This window comes from Amblyraja radiata, chromosome 11 (genome assembly GCF_010909765.2).
Source record: "Amblyraja radiata isolate CabotCenter1 chromosome 11, sAmbRad1.1.pri, whole genome shotgun sequence".
NCBI lineage: Eukaryota > Metazoa > Chordata > Chondrichthyes > Rajiformes > Rajidae > Amblyraja > Amblyraja radiata.
In genome coordinates, this window is record NC_045966.1 from 25,324,002 (window position 1) to 25,343,255 (window position 19,254).

Consider the following 19,254-nt stretch of genomic DNA (forward strand, 5'->3'; position numbering starts at 1 on the left):
TACATGTTAAATCACATTTTTAATTAAAAAAAATATTTTAGTAGGCACGTGCTTGAAGAAGTGCATCTAAGAATATATTCATGAATGCAACTTCAGATTCCTCTCTTCACACAAATCTCAAGCTATTGTAACAGTTGCGAAAAATCAAAGTGGCGATGGGAAAGCACTTGAAATCCATATATTTTTTACAAATTAAAACCAATGAGTGTGTTTTACCCAGCAGAGAAGGCTAACACATAGCAAACATATGCAATAAAATACCTACTACCGTCTCTGATCACACTTTGACTTTGTACCCTGTAGCTCTTCAGAATTTTTGGGGGTAGGGTCTGCTTTTTGTGTTTTGCCAAAATTGGATACCCAAAGATACTCTAGTCATTAGGTAATATTCACCAAACCAAGACAGCATACAGGTTACTATTTGAATTCTTTCATGTTAATTCAAAACAATTTGTATTTTATTTCAGAACTTTCAAATAGATGGAACAGAATACAGCTGTATCACACTTCAAAAATTGCATGCTGATTGGCAAACATTACTGTTCCATCTCTGGATGTCACAATATCCCGATATATACAGATATTTGATATAAAACCCATATAATTGAACTCTCACATTCTGAAAAACAATGATAAAAATAAGAACTAGAGTAGACCAAAAGAAAATTAAGAAAGCAGTAGCTCAGTCCTTCAGGGACTATGATAAAAAAAAAAGCTATTTGCCAGTATAACTATTAGATATTCAATACTTTTAACAATTCAATGCACTGTCAAAAGAAATAATCATGGCATCTTTTCTTAGCTGTTATTTTGAAATAGGCTCTACAATTTGTTTTTGAATATTCAATTGACAAAATTGATTTTACACAAAATGTTTCACACTCGGGAGAAAACTATGCCTCTGGTCAGTAGCTACCTGCATGCTGATATTTCAGCTATGGTTGAATTCACTTCCTGACATTCTTTTATTAAGTTAATGGAATCAACAATCAGGAAATAAGTACAATCAATCGATGATGTTCCTGCATGCCTTTAACACTGCATGACCAAAGACACATCTCCTTTACCGTTCACAGCTTTCAGTAATGGGCAGCTTAAGAAGCAAGGAAACAAGAAGCAATATACCAGTATTAAAATGCATCTCATCACAAACATAAGATCATTCAACTTTTGAGTGCTTAAAGTCTCACAATAATTTCTCTGCTTTGAGAGGCAAAATATTCAATGGTTCCAGCAACAGGCCTGTATTTCTGATCACAAGAAATAACCTAGTCAAACTTGGGGGAGACAATTAACTTTTTGTATGCAGATTTCAGCTCAAGCCAAATATTTATCAAGTTAATCACTGCTATTGAAACGTTATACTACACTAACCTAGATTATTTAAAAAAAAGTGAATTTAGCAGGAACTTTGGTCAAGATTGGGAATAGACAAAGATTCAATGCGAGAATGTGCTTTGCAAATGTTCTGGATGTAATCTGAATGTACAAACATTAAAATTAGGGCTAACTTAGTTAATGGGGAACTTTGGGTTACCACGTAATCTTCAAATTAAAATTGTTCTTTGCTCCATCAGAAAATAACCACCCAATTTCATATTTTAATAAATAACTGAAACTAGACAGAGTTGCATTTAACAGATGCCAAATCGAAAATAACTATTGTCTCAAGCTATTTGAAGGAGCAATCAGTGGAGATTGGATTGGTTCTTAGATCACTATCATTAGTGGTCTTCCTGAACCAACAAACTAAAATCAGAAGGGCAAAAGACAATAACCTTCCTTCGAAATATCTGCTTCAAGAATAATTTTGGGGAGAGGGCTCGCAAATAATGGCACCAAATGGTAGAAACCAAATGAATTAAAATTAAAGTAACTGAACTATACGCTTTTTGTTTGGAAACACAAACATTATTCCTTTCTCAAATATCTTGCGTGATAAATTGCCAAAAATTAAGACTGGTCAGGTGGTCGACATGTATTTTTGTTTAATTTATTCTTACATGCTAAAAAGGAATAAATTACACTGTTAAAGTACTTCTAGCAATAAAAGATTTCATCTGGGTCCGAATCGCAGCCAGCAACAGTTGCCATTACTGCACTGTACACCTTGACTGCAAAACATGTTACTTTCATTCATTATATCAAGTTCAAAAGTAAAAAAAAAGCCCTCCAACACTTAAATTTCAAAAGAAACTGACTGAACTTTGAAGTATACAATGGCATTTGCTTAGCAGAGGCTCCACCTTGGACACATTCCTTTTATAATCAATTAATTAATTGCAGCAATAACAAAGCTAATGCCCCTGCAAATACAAAATACTCATTGTATTAAAAAAAGAGAAAGGTACATCCGTCTACAAATCTAAAGCTATCTGTGAAGAAATGCAACATTTTTTAAATGATCTGACTTCTGCAAGTTTACAGTTTTTTTTTTTAAAGTGAATGTTTTTGGGTCAGAAGTTACATTACAAATAGGGAAGTTTATCAGAGCAATATAAAATTACCCCTTTTTTTTTTTACAAGAATTGTATATTCTTATTCAATTAACATGTAAACAAAAAATCCAACGTTCAAAAACAATGTAAATCTCAGGTCAGAGTAGATGTGTACAGTGATTAAAATGCTATCTAAGCAACAAGTTCAGTCTTAAGTTGTTAGTTAAGCTTGCGATGACTAAGCTTTTCTTATAACCAAGTACAATATACTTAATGTGGAGTTCTAGGTTTATCTAGTAGTCACTACTTTTGTCATTTCTTCACAAAAGATACCACTCTAGCACAAGACAGCAGGCAGAGTCCTTCCAACGGGAAACATGGATTCTTTGGTTGCTATTGATACACTACTGGCTGTGGGTGATTTAATAAAGAAATCCTAGCTTTAAGATATTTATCATTTGGAATATGTTACAAGGGAAAACATAGGTGAATGCAGTGCACCTTTCAAGTAAACGTTTGGGGCGAAATTCAGAGATTGCTTACGGAACTTCCATGTGCCACTTAAGAAACATTATTCAACTTCCAAGCAGTGCAGAAACAAAAAAGAAAATAAAAATTGGCAAATTCACAATGTTAATTTTCTCTCCATTGTGTCAACCACTTTCTTACATCCCATTTATTGAATAAAGAAAACTGTACACCAGCAAGTCAAGTCTGCTTCAGTTGCTCTATTTTGAAAGGTGAAATTGCGCTTTTCCAGGAATTAGTTTGATTAAAGGCTGCTACAGATGCAGGTACAGTTTTTATATGCTCTTCCCAGAGTCAGCTGTATCCAGTAGAGTTTAATTCAGTTTAATGGTTGTCCACTGAATGGCATGTACATGTGAAACAAAAACCAGAATCAGAAGGGGAGTGACAAAAGGCAACCTGCTCTCACATGCTGCTTTGCTCCTTTGATTCAACCTCGAGATCAGAAACCTGTTGAAATAAGATTAACAATTAAATGATTGCTGTATTATATCACATCACATCCCTCCTAAATCCTAATAATGATGCTAAAATGCACCAGCAGTGAAAAGCGTCGACATACATTGGACTCAAATATAGCCAATTAATCAAGGAACTTTCAAAATATATACTCCATATGATCTCAAGGCATGTTCTGTATAACGTACCGACATGAAGGAATTAAATGTTTTGGCGCAAATAATAAAAGTAGGTCACTTTGCCATTCAAAATCATTGTTCATGAACCCAAGGCCCCATCCCTTTATATGCCAGTTGTCCAGAGCCTTCAATTCCCTAATTCTTCAGAAGTTTATTTACATACACTTTAAATGCCCAATAATCTTACAAGAAAGCAAGTTCAAATTAGAAAATGTTCAAAGCGTTAAATCCGTCCCACGGTACGAGTTCATTCCACGAGTTCTCCCGAGTTTGCCCTGATTCGAACTCGGAGATTTACGGTAATGGCCACTCGTCGGTACTCGGGGCTCTCGTGGACATTTTTCATCATGTTGAAAAATCTTCACGAGTCTTCCCGTGCTTACCTGCTGTTAGCGCTAAGAGACATCCCTGAGCTCCGACGTACCCGCTACGTTCATTCTCCGTGCTTACCACGAGTTTGATTTTTTTTAAACTCGGGAGAGCTCTTGGAATGATCTCGCACCGTGGGACAGGGCTTTAAATCTAAGATCAGTATAGTGGTTTTATTATGCAAACTCAATTGAATTAAGTGTGTTCTGAGCAACAGTTCAGGGGAGACACTGTACAATGAACCATTAAAATAAACCATATACATCCCCCTTCAATCAAAAATGAAAAAATAAATCAGTGATTTAAGTGGTTGAAATGAACATATTTGACTACCTAACCGATTTAACAATGTAAAATATGCATGTTTTTCCAAACAGCTGAATAACACAATGTTTTAATTGCACATGTCAAGTGGCTACTGGTTACTAACCTTTCATGTTGCTCTTGGACTTTTCAGTTTGTTTGCCTGTGGGTGTTTGGGCCTGCTGCCCTTGCCCACTAGAAGAAGCTGCCTGTTGTGCTGCCTTTTGCTTCAACATTGTCCAGTCAAAGGTATAGTCATACTGATGATTTAAGGTTCTAAATAAAGAATAGAAATTGCATGTTAATACCATGAGACCAAATGTAAAATAATTATATTTCAGTCACTTACATATTTTGGGTGTAGATTTAGGTAAACATGTTTTTTCAGTCAATTTAACTCATACAGTAACACTTAAACAACCCCTGCCTTGCCACTTTCCTCAGAAATAAACTTTTCCACATCTTCATAGGTCACCTCCAAATCCAGTCAAGGATGAAGCACTAAAACAGGCCCTGTAATCGAATAAGTCTGCTCTGACTGTCACCCATCCACTTGCACTAATTCTACATCAATCCCATTTTTATCCTTTCCAATTCTGTAAAGTAGCAACCAGAGTTGCAGACAATATTCCCAAGCTGTGTCGCAGCCAAGCTGACGTAAAAATTCTAGCCTAACCTCCCCTGCCATATTATTACACAGGAAGAGTTTATTTCGAGAGTAGTATTTAGACGTTCAAGAGAAATTTATAACATGCAGAAGAGATATAGAGGAAGGGCGGCATATAGAAACATAGAAAATAGGTGCAGGAGTAGGCCATTCGGCCCTTCGAGTCATTCAATATGATCATGGCTGATCATCCAACTCAGTGGCACTGTGTTAGAATTGTTGCCTTGCAGCGTCAGAGCCCAGGGTTTGATCTTGAGTACGGGTGCTGCCTGTACGGAGTTTGTGTGTTGAAGTACAGGATGAGTGGTAGATAGATGTTGATATTTCCTTTGGATGTATGTATAGTACAGTACAGGAATTCAGTGTTAAAAAAAGGGGGTAGCCATTCAGCACAGTGAAATTTCTTCACCCAGAGGGTAGAGAATCTTTTAAATTCTTTACTAATGAGAACGGCCAAAAAGGCTTTTGGCATATTGGCTTTCATCAGTCAGTATTATAGAAGTTGGGAGGTCATGTTGCAGTTGTATCAGACGTTGGCGAGACCGCATTTAGAGTATTGTGTTCATTCTGGGCACCGTGTTATAGGAAAGATATTGTCAAGCTTAAAATGGTTCAGAGAAGATTTACGAGGATGTTGCCAGGACTAGAGGGTCTGAGCTATGAGGTTTAATCTGAGGGGTAACTTTCACAAAGGGTGGTGTGTGTATGGAACGAGCTGCCAGAGGAGGTAGTTCTGGCTGGGACTATTCTAACATTTAAGAAACAGTTAGACAGGTACATAGATAGGACAAGTTTGGAGGGATATGGACCAGGCGCAGGCAGGTGGGACTAGTGTAGCTGGGATATGTTGGCCGGTGTGGGCAAGTTGGGCCAAAGGGCCTGTTTCTGCACTGTATCACTTTATGACTATGACTAACTGTGGAGACCAAGTTGTTGAGTATATTCAGAGCAAAGATTGATGGGGGGTTTTTTTTTTTTAAGTCAGGAAACATGGAATGTAGGATCAGTGCAGAAAAGTAGCACTGAGGTTAAAGATCATGGAACAAGCACATGGGGCTGTAAAACAGAGAAACTGGAATCTTAAGAAAACATAAGCAGCTGGAGACCTACTCCTGCTATATTCTAAGTTATAAGAGCAAAATACTTTTTTGATCAAAACATAAATCATATTTATATCCAAAAAAACACAAATTATCGTTTCACCTGAAGAGAATACGGAATAACTGTCGGAGATACATGTAATCTGGTGCTTCTTCAAAACGTAATCCACGGCAGTAGTTCAGGTACATTGCAAATTCAGCAGGGAATCCCTAATATGAAAGAAAAAGAAACAAATGTTTTTGTTACTTACTACGAAGTCTAGAATAAAATTCAATTTTAGAGACTAAATGGAAATGTTGGTAGCAAGTTGCCTGGGTTGCACCAATCCAAATATTTGCAAATTCTTGCAACCATCCACTTCCATCAATGCCTCAAAAAGTCGTTGCTCCGACAAGAGCACCAAAGATTTAAGAAGCATCTATATGCAGTTTATCTTTTAAAGCATTAAGTCAAAATATGAATAAAATGCTATTAAAACATACCTTGCACAAAACCTCAACTGGCGTGGACATCTTCTTCTCACTAATTTTTTCGTATTTCTGTTTCTTTGTGGCTGCCTGTGAAACAAATATTTTGCGATGGTTCAACATTTGAACATGTTAATCTTATACATTTTCAATGGAGGTATTACCTTGTACTTGAATGTTCTGTAGAGTTCAGCACATGATTAAATCTGTTGCGACATTAGTTTATCTTGGGCAGTGACGAGAAAAAAAGTGGACAGGGAAATATGTTTCAGTGTATCTGAGATTTAGTAAACTGAGGGAGTTTTCACAGGCTGATCAGCCAGAAATGGAAAACATTGAAAATGCATACCACTGCCAATTCCATTGAGCAGATAATGGAAGTAACTGGGAAATAAACAAGGCCATGGATATAGTATGGATTGTGATTACCATAAAGAATGTCATTTTGTCTTGAATCGTTTAAAACTGTATATATTTCCCTTTATATAATGTCCACATATGCATTGACTTTGAATGTTAAGGGAATCTATTATCAATACATGGGCAATTTTAAACAAACTATGCTTTGAACCATACATACATTCTTAATTTGTAGTTCTTCATAGAGAAGTTGCAGAACATACTTTCATTTCCTCACACTGCTAAGTAGAACAATCCAAGCATCTTATTAAAATTAATAAGTAAATATAATCTTATGCTAAATGTTTGTTCACTTTCATCAAGATAGAACAGGTATTCATATGCAAAACATCCACTACCACATTGTCTGGAGATACACAGGCAGATGAAAGGAATTGTGCTGGCAGTTAGGAAATGAGGCTACAATAATTTATCTTGAGATGATTGTAGGCCTAGTGGATCAATTTGGTCTCCACGCAATCCATGATGTATTACACAATCTTGGTATGTTTATATTGCTTATTGATCGCTAAATATCAATGGCTTCATTTAGTTTGCAACTATGAGAACAACAATTCGGCAAACTTAAATCAGTGTACGAAAGCATTTCTATTACTAAGTGGAGGTTTTTTATTATTATCATCAATATCCACACGATAGTTGCAAACAAGTAAATTCCCCATCTAAAGACTGTAAAATTGATTACAAAGTTTAACCCAAATCAACAGATACACCATTTCAATTGATGCACTAATACAACAGGCCTACATTGCTAATTATTTCAAAGGTCTTCACTCGATTTACCTTTAGTCCTTGCCAAGGAAGACTTGTCCTGTTGAAGTACATCAGTACATAGCCTAGTGATTCCATATCATCACGACGACTTGTCGGGAGATAAAAAGACAAAATTAAATATTTTGCAAAGATGCAAAAATGTTCAAGATTATAACTTGCATAAGAAACTATGTCATTAGAGCTTGCTTTACCATCTAATGAATCCATAACTAGTCTATCTCATTATCCACATAAATCTATTTAGATCGGTTTTGAATGAAATTAGTAACTGAGCTCCATAGGATAGAGAATTCCTAAGATTCACCACCCTTGGGGTGAACATTTCTCATAGGTCCACCCCTTATATTGACTCCCATTCCTAGTCCGAGAGACCTTAACCTGGAAAACATCCTCCTCGTCAACATATGCAAAAGATTATCTCTTTCTTTTAAAAAAAATTATGAAGTTGCCCTGTTCATACAGTCTTTCCTACCAGTTTGGATAATCTGAAATCCATTAAAGAATACAAATCCTTTTTAGGAAGGACTCCCTTCACACTCTAATTATCTAGTACTGAAGGTCAACATGCTATTTTGTCTTAAGAGTTGAAATAACACCTTTATTACAGGTCTAAAACAGATATGGGGGATAAAACAAATCATTCTACATTTCTAGAACATTTCTGCAACACCAGAGACTGAAATAAATTAATTACATTAAAATGGAATAAAAAGTTTAGAATGATAATGCCAATTAGCAACTGGAGGCTTTCACCTTTTTCATGCAATCACATTCTTTGGTTTAAAGAGGAAATATACATTTGTTAACATGCACTCCTGCATCTCAATTTTCTGGGAAAGGTTGGTCAACCTGTCTTTAATATTTTTTGAAGTATACCTTGTGACTATTTGAGCAGATTTAAAAACTGGAAAATAAATAGTGGAATAACAGCAGTAACTTTAATTTTCATCCAAAATGAATGCCATGTGTTATCACAATCTCACTATCTAGGCACTGAGGAAACATATTTCTCTGGAACATATTTCCTAAAGAACAATCCATTCCACAGCTCTACTGCAATCCTTCCAATAAAAATGATCCAATGGAAAACATTTAACAACATTTAGTTTCCTGATCGAAGTGTATCATTCCACCTACATCACTGTCTTTGTCTCTGCTTTCCAAACCCAGCACAGATGAACAAGGACAGTTTGGTCTTTAGTCACAAATTTGAGCCAAGCTTCCGCTTACACACAATTTTAGGTGTGACACTCCTTGAATGCCTTTAGTTTAGTTATACAGTGCGGAAACAGGCCCTTCGGCCCGAGTCCACACCTACCAGCGATCAACGCACACTTATACCATCTTACACACACTAGAGACAATTTACAATAATACCAAGCCCATTAGCCTACAAACTTGTACGTATTTAGAGTGCGGGAGGAAACTGGAAATCTCAGAGAAAACCCAAGCAGATCATGGAGAAAACGTACAAACCGTAGACAAGCACCCGTAGTCAGGATCGAATCCGGGTCACCAGCGCTGCAAAGCAGCAACTCTACCGCTGCGTCACCGTACTGTTAACCTGCTTAAGCAAATCCAGCCTTGTTTCGTCCAAGCTAGTTTCCTCTCCCCGAGTGTTGGCACAAATATCCAACATTCTCAGTCATTTCAGATTCCATCTTACTCAAGTTACCAAATCAAGCCAAACAACTTAGTATTTAGTCCAATCCAAGTTGTGATCCTAAACCCTTATTAGTTCCATCACAAAGATTGATTACTTCTATTTCCATACATTGCCGATGTAGGCCACAGCAAATCAATCAGTAACCATAACTGTTATCATATCTTTCTCAACTACAAATTTATTTTTTCAAATACTATCGAAGTGCCTCTGATTTTGTTTGTATTGCAGATTCAAGAGTTAGATTTAGATCTTAGGGCTAAAGGAGTCAAGAGATATGGGGAAAAAGCAGGACGAGGTACTGATTTTAGATGATCAGTCATACTCATATTGAATGGCGGTGCTGGCTCAAAGGGCCGAATGGCCTACTCCTGCACCCATTTTTCTATGTTTCTATTAACAACAACCAATGATTATTCATCTCCTTTCAATTAAAAAAGGAATATGCAGGCAAGTTGATACTTTTGGTATTCAAGACCATGCTCTAGACTTCTCCCAAATCAAATCTATTTTTGATTAAGTTAAGCTCTCATCTAAACATCTTCTCAAGTCTGGCTATTGTAAAAAGCTATTGTATAAATCCATGCGAGGAATAGATCAGATAGATGCAGTCTCTTGCCCAGAGTAAGTGAAGAGGATAAGAGGACATAGGTTTAAGGTGAAGGTCAAAATATTTAATCTGAGGGGTAACTTTTTCCACAAAGGGTGGTGGGTGTATTGAACGAGTTACCAGAGGAGGTAGTCGAGGCAGCGCCTAACCTAATTTTTAAGAAACAGTTCAACAGGTATATAGATAGACAGGTTTGGAGGGATATGGGCCAAATGCATGCAGGTGAGACTTGTGTAGCTGGGACATGTTGGGTGTGGGTAAATTGGGCTGAAGGACCTGTTTGCATGCTGTAGTGACTCTAATCTTGGAACAGTTTTTTTATATTGAATTTTACTGGTTGAAAAGTATCAGGAAGATGACAGCGTAAAGAATAATTTTTCTAAATATTTATGCCTGACAAAAGGGAGGGTGGATTTGATCGAATGAAGCAGCCAGAAAAACTGTCAAAACATACAGCTTATTCAAAGGCACGTTTTCTCTTTAACGGCAAATTTGAGAAAATACATTAGCTCTACAAGTTGTATGAAAATTGCGAATAGGAATTTAAGGCAAAAAACATTTACCTCTGTTCAATACCTAGATGTGCATTGATGCTAGCATAACGGGCTGTTCCTGTAAGATTTTTGTCTTCCCTGTATGGTATGTGTTGCCTTGTCCGGTTGTCACGGTATTTTTTGGCCAAACCAAAGTCGATCAGAAACAGCTGTAATATGAGGCAAAAGATAAAATCAAGTGAAACCCAGCATTAGTATAGATGATCTCACAATTCTCAATGTAAAAAGTTATAATGCAGCAAAATATTGGAATTTGTCAGAAATCCAGGCACACATTAGAAAATGCTACAATTAAAATAAACATGCTTAAAATTAATCTGATAATTTTTTTTAAAGTCTTCATGCAAGCAACCATTCCCAGGTCATCCAGTCTACTCCTACACTACAAAAAGATCAGAGATACACAGCAGGCAGGCAAACACTCACATTGGCCCTTTGAGACCATACTGACCATCAATCACCAATTTGCATTAATCCTACCCAATTGTATTTTTCCCTTGTATTCTTATCAGGTCTCCTGAGATTCCATCACTCAACTACTCAGGAGCAATTTGCAATGATTCATTGTGCCCAACCAACCAACCCATACATGTTGGGGATGTTGGAGTAAACCAACAGATGCTGGGGAGGGGCAGGAGGATGTGCAGTGTTCTTAAGAAAGTACAGGATTGAACCCAAGTCTCTGATGTGAAAGCAAAATATGAAGTCTGTTTAATTAAATTAAAGCGCAGTTAAAAGAGAGATAGAGAAGGCGAGGAATCAGGCCTTGGGCTGGGTGCTCTTAGATTAAAAGTTTTTTTGGAAAGCAGGGAATGGTAAAAAATACAATTCTGGCATTGTGGTTAACGGACACTATTTTCAAAGGTCCTTCCTTTAATTCTAAAAACACTCAATATCTAATTTATGTCTTCAAAATAGACATAATATTAACACAATAAGATCAAAAACTATTCCCATACCTGTTATTTTAAATTTAACTTGCTGTGAATGCAAATGAAGCTCAGATGTGTTTTATAAACAGTTTAACATATTTATTCCTTTGTTTAATACAATTTAAAAAATGGCACCTATTCATCGAGTCAACTGTGTACCATGTTCTCTATATCAAATAATTTAAACACTCAACATAGGCCTCTAGGTGTCCTATGTCAGATTTCCAAAGTTACCCACAGAAACAAAAGGTAACCGTTCTAATTTTCAATTGATTTGTAAAAACATATAATTTGGTGTGGCATTAAGCCATACAAACTAGGATAAGGGTTGTATTCCACAAGGTAAATGACCTGTCATCTTGGATTATAAACATCTAAGATTCCCAATTCACCAATTTTTGCTTTGTGTGTGACAATGAATGTTTTGGTAACAACTTCTCTCCATGATCAACCATCTTATCAATTGTCATTCACCATACACTAACCAATATAACAAATACTTGAATGGTGACACATATTATTTAGTTTTCAAATGATATTCAATAAAGTTTGATTAGTTCAAATTCAATAAAATTTAGGCACACAATAAGGATAAAGGGCTGAATTATATTTTTAAAACTTGGTAATGAATTCTTTAAATTCATTACCAAGGATTAAGCAGTCAGCATTTTCCATGAAGGCTAAGAACATGCAAAATAATTTTCCGCGCTATGTGTCCATTGTGGGTAGATTTATGTCACTTAAAACATCTGCAAATTTCATGCAGAAATAACCAGTGGTAAAAGGAATAACATTCACGAGATGTGCTTGAAACATTACATTATTGGGAAAGACAATTTACCATGCCTTAGCCCATGGGTGAACTTTTAACCAGCCATATGCTACAACACTAGAATCTGGCTGTTTAGTCAACAAAAATATGAGTTAACAGCGAATGAGATTTAGTCAAAATAATATTTTGCTGGATTAGCCATAAGAAGTTGCATTTTAATGCTTCAAGGATGCAACAAGTTGTTTTAGTAAACCACACCCTTTGTTTAAATGGCATGAAGATTACTCCAACATTCTAGAAATATCAATGCTCTCGCATTCCTGTTCCAAATATAGGAATCATTTATTTAGCTTCAGATTTAGTTTCCTTTGGAGATAAGAGCGCAGAAACAGGTCTTTCGACCCACCGAGTCCATGCCAACCAGCGATCTCCGTACGCTAACACTAGGGACAATTTACAATTTTACCAAGCCAAGTAGCCTACATATCTGCAGGTCTTTGGAGTGTGGGAGGAAACTGGTGCTCCCGGAGAAAACCCACACAGCTCACGGGGAGAACGTACCAACTCCATACAGACAGCAGCTGTAGTCAGGATCGAACCCGGGAATCTGGCGATGTATGACAGCAGCTCTACTGCTGCATCGCTGTGCCGCACGTCTTCAAATTATCAATCCGAGAAGTGAAGAAGAATTTCTCCTTCCAGTGGAAAGGACACAGGTTTTGTCTAATCACTAATGGCACAGCTTGCACTCAGCTGATATTAATCAATTGTTAATGTTAAATATTTAGGAATATGGTGTCTTTGTTGAACTACAATTTCCAATGCCCAAGCAAAGTTTTCAACAATTAAGTGAGTTACCCACAGAAGCACAAGGTAACCGTTCAAATTTTTATTTGGTTTGTTAAAACATATCATTTGGTGTGGCATTAAGCCATACAAACTAGGATAAGATTTGTGTTCCAGAAGGTAAATAACCTGTCATCTTGGGTTATAAGCATCTACGATTCCCAAATGTCAATTCGCCAATTTTGCTTTGTGTGTGACAATTAATGTTTTGGTTACAACTTCTCTCCATAATTAACCATCTTATCAATTATCACCATCACCATACACTAACCAATATAACAAATACTTGAATGGTGACAGATGTTATTTAGTTTTCAAATGATATTTAATAAAGTTTGATTAGTTCAAAGATTCAATAAAATTTAGGTACACAATAAGGATAAAGGGCTAAATTATATTTTAAAAACTTGACTGGATCGAGTGCTGCACCAAGAGGCCGAGAGCACACACCAGACATGGCCTGCAGCAGTACAGGGCGGTGGAGCAGCGGAAGAGGACATCAACAGCTTTGCTTGGCCAGGCCGACCCTGCAGTGCCACCAGGACAACGGGCCTTTATAGCCAGGTTAAAAACTCTACACTTACAACAAATTTGACATGAAAATGGTGCCAAACCTTGCGACTCTTGCATACGGTCTCAGTGTACTATTCCAGTACACTTATACATGAACCAAGATTGTGCGTATGTATAGTTTTTACAATTGCAAAAGCGGCTCTTGGTTCACTGAGTAAACGTGCCTGGATCCGAGAATTGTGCTTCTAATTTCTTACCCCAAGAGGACTGCAGGTTTAAACTGGCTCGTCAGCAAAATCAAGGGTCTCTTAGTCAATTTGTAGCCAAACTGACTAGATCAGATTTTCTAACAGTCCATTTCAGTGCTTTATCAAATCTTGCTATCACTTAATAACCACTCCAAAGGTATCCTACCAACTGGAGGAAAATAAATAATTGCAGGTTCTTTTTCTCCATATGCATAAACCAATTGTTATTTAACGATGTTCAACATACCATATGCCTTCCTTATTACTTGTTTACAAGGTCACCAAGTCCATTCTCAATACCAATACAGTAAACCCCCATTTTAATGGACGTCTTTATAACGGTTTCCGGTTATAGTGGACGGACGTACCAATGCTGCCCCTTGCTTGCTAGGTGCACCATGAGCCCTTTTTCACCAGCTGCCGCATAGTCCAGATGAGGCGATTATTGTTGCAGCTCACGTTGTAGCCCCTTGATGACAGCGCTTTCTTCAGGCCACTACCATCCGCAGAAGCGCTCTGTCACTGTGGAGCCCCCTCCCCAGTAGCTGTTGCTTCCCTGTCGGCCGTTGTTCTGTCCTCTCGGACTCTTCCTTCCACTTCCTCCACCGCCCCTCCCCCTCTCCCCAGAGTCATTGACATATTCCGCCTTGGAAGATGTCGGTGACTGCGGTGGAAAAAGAGAAGGCAATGGTGGAGGGGGGGAGAGGAGTGGGAAAAGCGATGGATGAAGGGGACGGCAGAATGCGAATCAGACAAAACAACGGCTGACAGGAACAAGAAGCTGGCGAGTGGAGGAAGTCTCATGGTGACCGAGTGCCTCGACATTCGCAGTGGCCTGAAGAAAGAGCCGATGGCCAAGGGCTACAATGTGAGCCACAACAGCCATTTCAACTGGACCTTGCGGCAGCTGGTGAAGGGCTCGCTGCTGCAGTCCAACAGCAATGGCGCCTAGTTTCATTGTGCAACTGCACAAATTGTTGGAGTAACGCAGCAGACTGAATCAATCTGAAGATGGGTCCCGACCCAAAACGCCGTGTTCTCCAGAGATGCTGCTTGACCTGCTGAAAGCACTATGTCCTTTTGTGTATTTACTAGCATCTACAGTTCTTCGTTTCTGCTACTTACAATATCAAACTGTTATAGCAGACAATCTGTAATAATGGCAACCAATAATGTCAAACGAGGATTTACCATACCTTCTAATTTTGTTACCATTTAAAACAACTAGTTCTCTTTACTAAATGGATTAGCATGACTTTTCTGCACATTATACTCCTTTATTTCCACTCCCATTCACTTAGCCAATCTTTATCTCCACCAATGACTCCTCTTCAATTATTACTGTTACACAAAATAGTATCATCACCTTTGGATATCCAAATCTCCTGCAAATTGTGAATACCCAGGGCCATGGCATCAGCCCCCTGCAGCACTTTACTAATCAGTTTTGCATTTATTAACCATTTCTCAATCTAATCAATATGTTATTCTCAATCCAACACAGTCCAAGTTTCGCTACCAACATCTTTTTCCCCCAGACTTTATCAAAATGCTCTTAAGGTTCAAATACATTACTAGTTTCCTCCCTTTTGTATTCCAACTATTGCAACTTCACAAAACTCGTAAGACTGTCAAACATGATATTCGTTTCCATACACCGATGCTGATACATCTTAATTCTGTCTTTTATTTAATGCCCAATTATTACTTTCTAAATTATACATTCTAGCATTTTCTTTCTTACTACTGTCTAACTGGTCTATACCTCCATGCTTTATTTCTTAAAGTGAGACTTGCTGCCATTCATTCTGTGGGAACTGTTCTACATCAATGGAATTTTGTAAGATGACAACCAGTGAATTAGCTTTAATGATAAATTATATGTTTGCACACATGATTAATTCTCAAATAGCAAAGTACGAGTCAAGTCTTACATAATAAACTTTTAACAAAATTAGTGATTGCTTAACTGTGAGCTAAATCCTATAAGGTAATCCACAATTTAACTATTTCCTCCACAGGAATATAAACTACTACTTTCAACCTAACTTGGCAAGTAAAACATCTTATGTTAGGCATCCATCATCTGTTATGATTTATTATTTTCCTATAGGCTGCATCAGCTGGGACATTTGTATCATTAGAAGTCTCAATTACATACTTCAAAAGTTAGGATAATCAAAATTGAGCCAGAAAGGACAGAGAAGAAAATTGATTAATAGACAAATAGATTTTAAATATTCATATTAAATCAAGGACAGGGCATTAAAGCCCTAAAGTTTAGTTAATTATATCATTCTGAACAATTATATTATCTAATAACTGGTATACCACATTTGTAGTAGACAATCATGCTTTGATACAGCATGAAAAAGTGTAATTGAGGTCATTAAATTATTATCAGTCCAGCTGCATTTACATGTCTTCAATACATGTTAATTTAAATATCCAGGTTTACTTTCCAGTAGCTAGCAGACTACATCAAGTGTCACAGCATCCTTAAAACATATATTAGTGCTCCATGCATTTAATTAGCAAATTAAACAGAATTAAGAAAATGTAGCTATATGTGATTTGAACCCTTCTTCTGACTGACTGATGGGTGAGGGAAAGCTGGAAGAAAGGAGGGGCAGGACAAAGCCTGGCAAGTGATCAGTAGATATAGGTGAGATTGTACAAACATCTGCCCATATAAAAAAAGTTCAGTGATTAAAAGGCATAAAGTGTGAGATGATGATAGTACAAATAGAGAAGCTAGAAGAAAGAATATGGGTGGAACGGGATGTGCAGAAGAGAAATTAGTGTGTGTCCAGGTGGGGCACAGGAAAGATGGGGAGGAGAAAAGCGGGGAGGGTTTGTAGGTTAGTTACCCCAAATTAGAGAATTCAATGTACATACCATTAGGTTGTAAGAACACCGATTTCTCCAAATTTTAGGTAACCAACCTACAACCCCCCCCCCCCCCCATTCACAATTCACATTTCTATCCTTATCTCACACATTATGTCTTTTTATCTCTGGCCTTTGACCAACCATCCGCCAATCAAAATCCACCCTCGCCTGTATCTACCCGGCACATGCCGTCAGGGTAGGCAAGGTAGGCAGTGCCTACCCAGACTAAAATTATAAAATGGTCATTATTTTATATATATATATATAAAATATATATAAAACATATATAAAATGGTCATAAATTATAATGGCACGGGAGAATGCTTCCCCAAGAGATCGGTCTTAGGGAGGCATAATTCTCCTGTGCCTTTCATCTGCAGTACATTTAAAACGCGGAAGTATGTGCTACTCACGTGCCGTCGACGCTGTTTCAAGCCATCAGTGGGAACAGTCCATAAAGGCAGCTGAAGTTCTGCCTTTACACCGTGGACTGCGTGCATATGCTGTGCACTGCGCATGCGCACCAGCCTACTGCGCATGCGCATGTTTCTTGGCGGGTTTTTCAAAAATGGATAGTGATTATGTGAAGAGTTTCTCGAAGCAAACTTATGAGGAAAAGACCGAAATAATTGAAAATGGCAGACCAACGCCAGAACTTAAAGAACTTTAACAGCGCAAAGGAACAAAAATAATTAGAACATTTAAAACAGCTTGGTACAACAGGAAACAAAGAGAGAAGAATGGATTGTGTGTACAAATAATAATGGTAAGTAAATTTCTTTGAGCTATACGTTTTTAAATGCTTTATTAAAAGACAGGACCTATTGAAGACAAATTACTTGATAAAAGTCGAGAGAACAATCTGCGCATGCGCGGTTTCCAACTTATTTTAAAGCTGACTGACAGCTCACCAGGGAGAGAACAATCTGCGCATCCGCAGTTTTCACGATTTTTTAAAAAAGCCGACTAACAGCTTGCCGGGCAGAGAATAATCTACGCATGCACGGTTTTCAAGATTTTAAAAAGCCACTGCCTACCCTGACTAATTACTCACGCACGTGCCTGGTATCTACCCATCACTCACCGGTCTTTGTCTTACCCTTCCCCTCTTCCAGCTCTCCCCAACCCCCTTCCTCCAATAGTCAGTCTGAAGAAAGGTCCAAACCCAAAGCATCACCTAATCATGTTCTCCAGACATGCTGTTTGATCTGAGTTACTCCAGAACTTTGTCTTTTTTTGTAAACCAGCACCAACAGTTCCTTGTTTCCCCAAAATGCATCTGAATACTGGTTACTAAAGCAGTTGTCCTTTTGGAAAAGTATATCATGTAAAATTGTAATAATGATAAAAATGGATGAAGTTAAATGGTTTGATGGCCATTAAATGTTACAAGTATAGTTTAAGCCATAAGTAATCATGAATAAATTACTCATGACCAAATGGTGTTGGTGTGTTTCATAAGCTATGCATTTTACCAACTGATATTTACAAACTCATACATGCTTAAGGTGAAACAGTTTTGAAGCAAATTTCCAAGTATTATTATTTAGTATAACAAGGAATTAATGCTCACATATCTGATTGGCAAATAGTATAAAGTAACTGTCCAGTGTTCAGTGTTCAAGGCCATAATTTTTCAAGGCACATTCCATTTCATTGAAATGAACTGTGCCCAAAGTAGCTCCTACATCGACTCACCTGCCGCACCCATACTAACCTTGTAAGCAACTAATCATACTAGTCTCCCCAATCCTAGACTCTGGTAGCAAGACACCATAAAACTCCTGTGGCAATTTGGCCTAAATCAGGACACAATTAATGCCCCACTTCAGATAGGAGACAAAGTTAGGGCCAAGTATCTTCAGTGAGCCTGCAAGCTTGTGCACCATTTAAAAAAATCTGATATTCGGAGTTGTAGGTGGTTTTAGACTGTAGAGATAGATTCCCTTGCAGATTGCCAGATATTACAATATCCGTCATGCAGCTCATCCAGATTTATAACTGGGTTACACAAATCAAGGACCCAGCTGAGTGCTGCTGAATGCTTGCAATTAAGCCAGCTTGATGCAGACTCACTGCAAAAAAAATAATTTTCTTAATCCATAGTGGTAGCTGAGAAATATGCAATTGCAGTACATTAGCTTGATGTTCAACATTTCATTCAAAGTTGATTGACCCTGATTATTTTCTTTCCAATATTTTGCACTCAACTGTTTAATGCTAATTCAGTATCATCTTCATTGTCAGCATACCTCGCAACACATCCTTGTATACAAAAAGATTAACTTTTGAAAAAGGATATCCTAATTTGTTCCAAGTACAACTAAGATGAAGCTGCATATACATTTAAAAATATGCTCGGACTATTCCAATAGGCATGATGGAACTGTTATCATAACTACTGAAAAGTACAATTAGAAAGATATTTTCCTCAACAGGCAAAATTCTGTAAGATTCAAAAGAAAAATGCTCTATTCAAAGCAAATCTCTTTGACACCCCCTCACAACTGACAACTGAA

The 19,254-nt window shown here is 37.5% G+C and overlaps 1 protein-coding gene across 3 annotated transcripts in view; it reads right to left on the reverse strand.

Annotated features, from left to right (window-relative positions):
* Window positions 1-434: 434 nt before the first annotated feature.
* csnk1a1 (casein kinase 1 alpha 1) overlaps window positions 435-19,254 on the reverse strand; it is a 42,530-nt gene continuing 23,710 nt past the window's right edge. For 2 of the 3 annotated variants that reach the window (XM_033029568.1, XM_033029570.1), the window contains 6 exons: window positions 10,542-10,681; window positions 7,715-7,793; window positions 6,527-6,601; window positions 6,147-6,253; window positions 4,404-4,552; window positions 435-3,416 (listed from right to left, as the gene is read on the reverse strand). In XM_033029568.1, the coding sequence (XP_032885459.1) occupies window positions 3,409-3,416; window positions 4,404-4,552; window positions 6,147-6,253; window positions 6,527-6,601; window positions 7,715-7,793; window positions 10,542-10,681 (558 nt within the window). In that variant the 3' untranslated portion in view covers window positions 435-3,408. Of the gene's footprint in view, window positions 3,417-4,398; window positions 4,553-6,146; window positions 6,254-6,526; window positions 6,602-7,714; window positions 7,794-10,541; window positions 10,682-19,254 lie in introns of those variants that run through there. The other variant, XM_033029569.1, reaches the window with a different exon arrangement.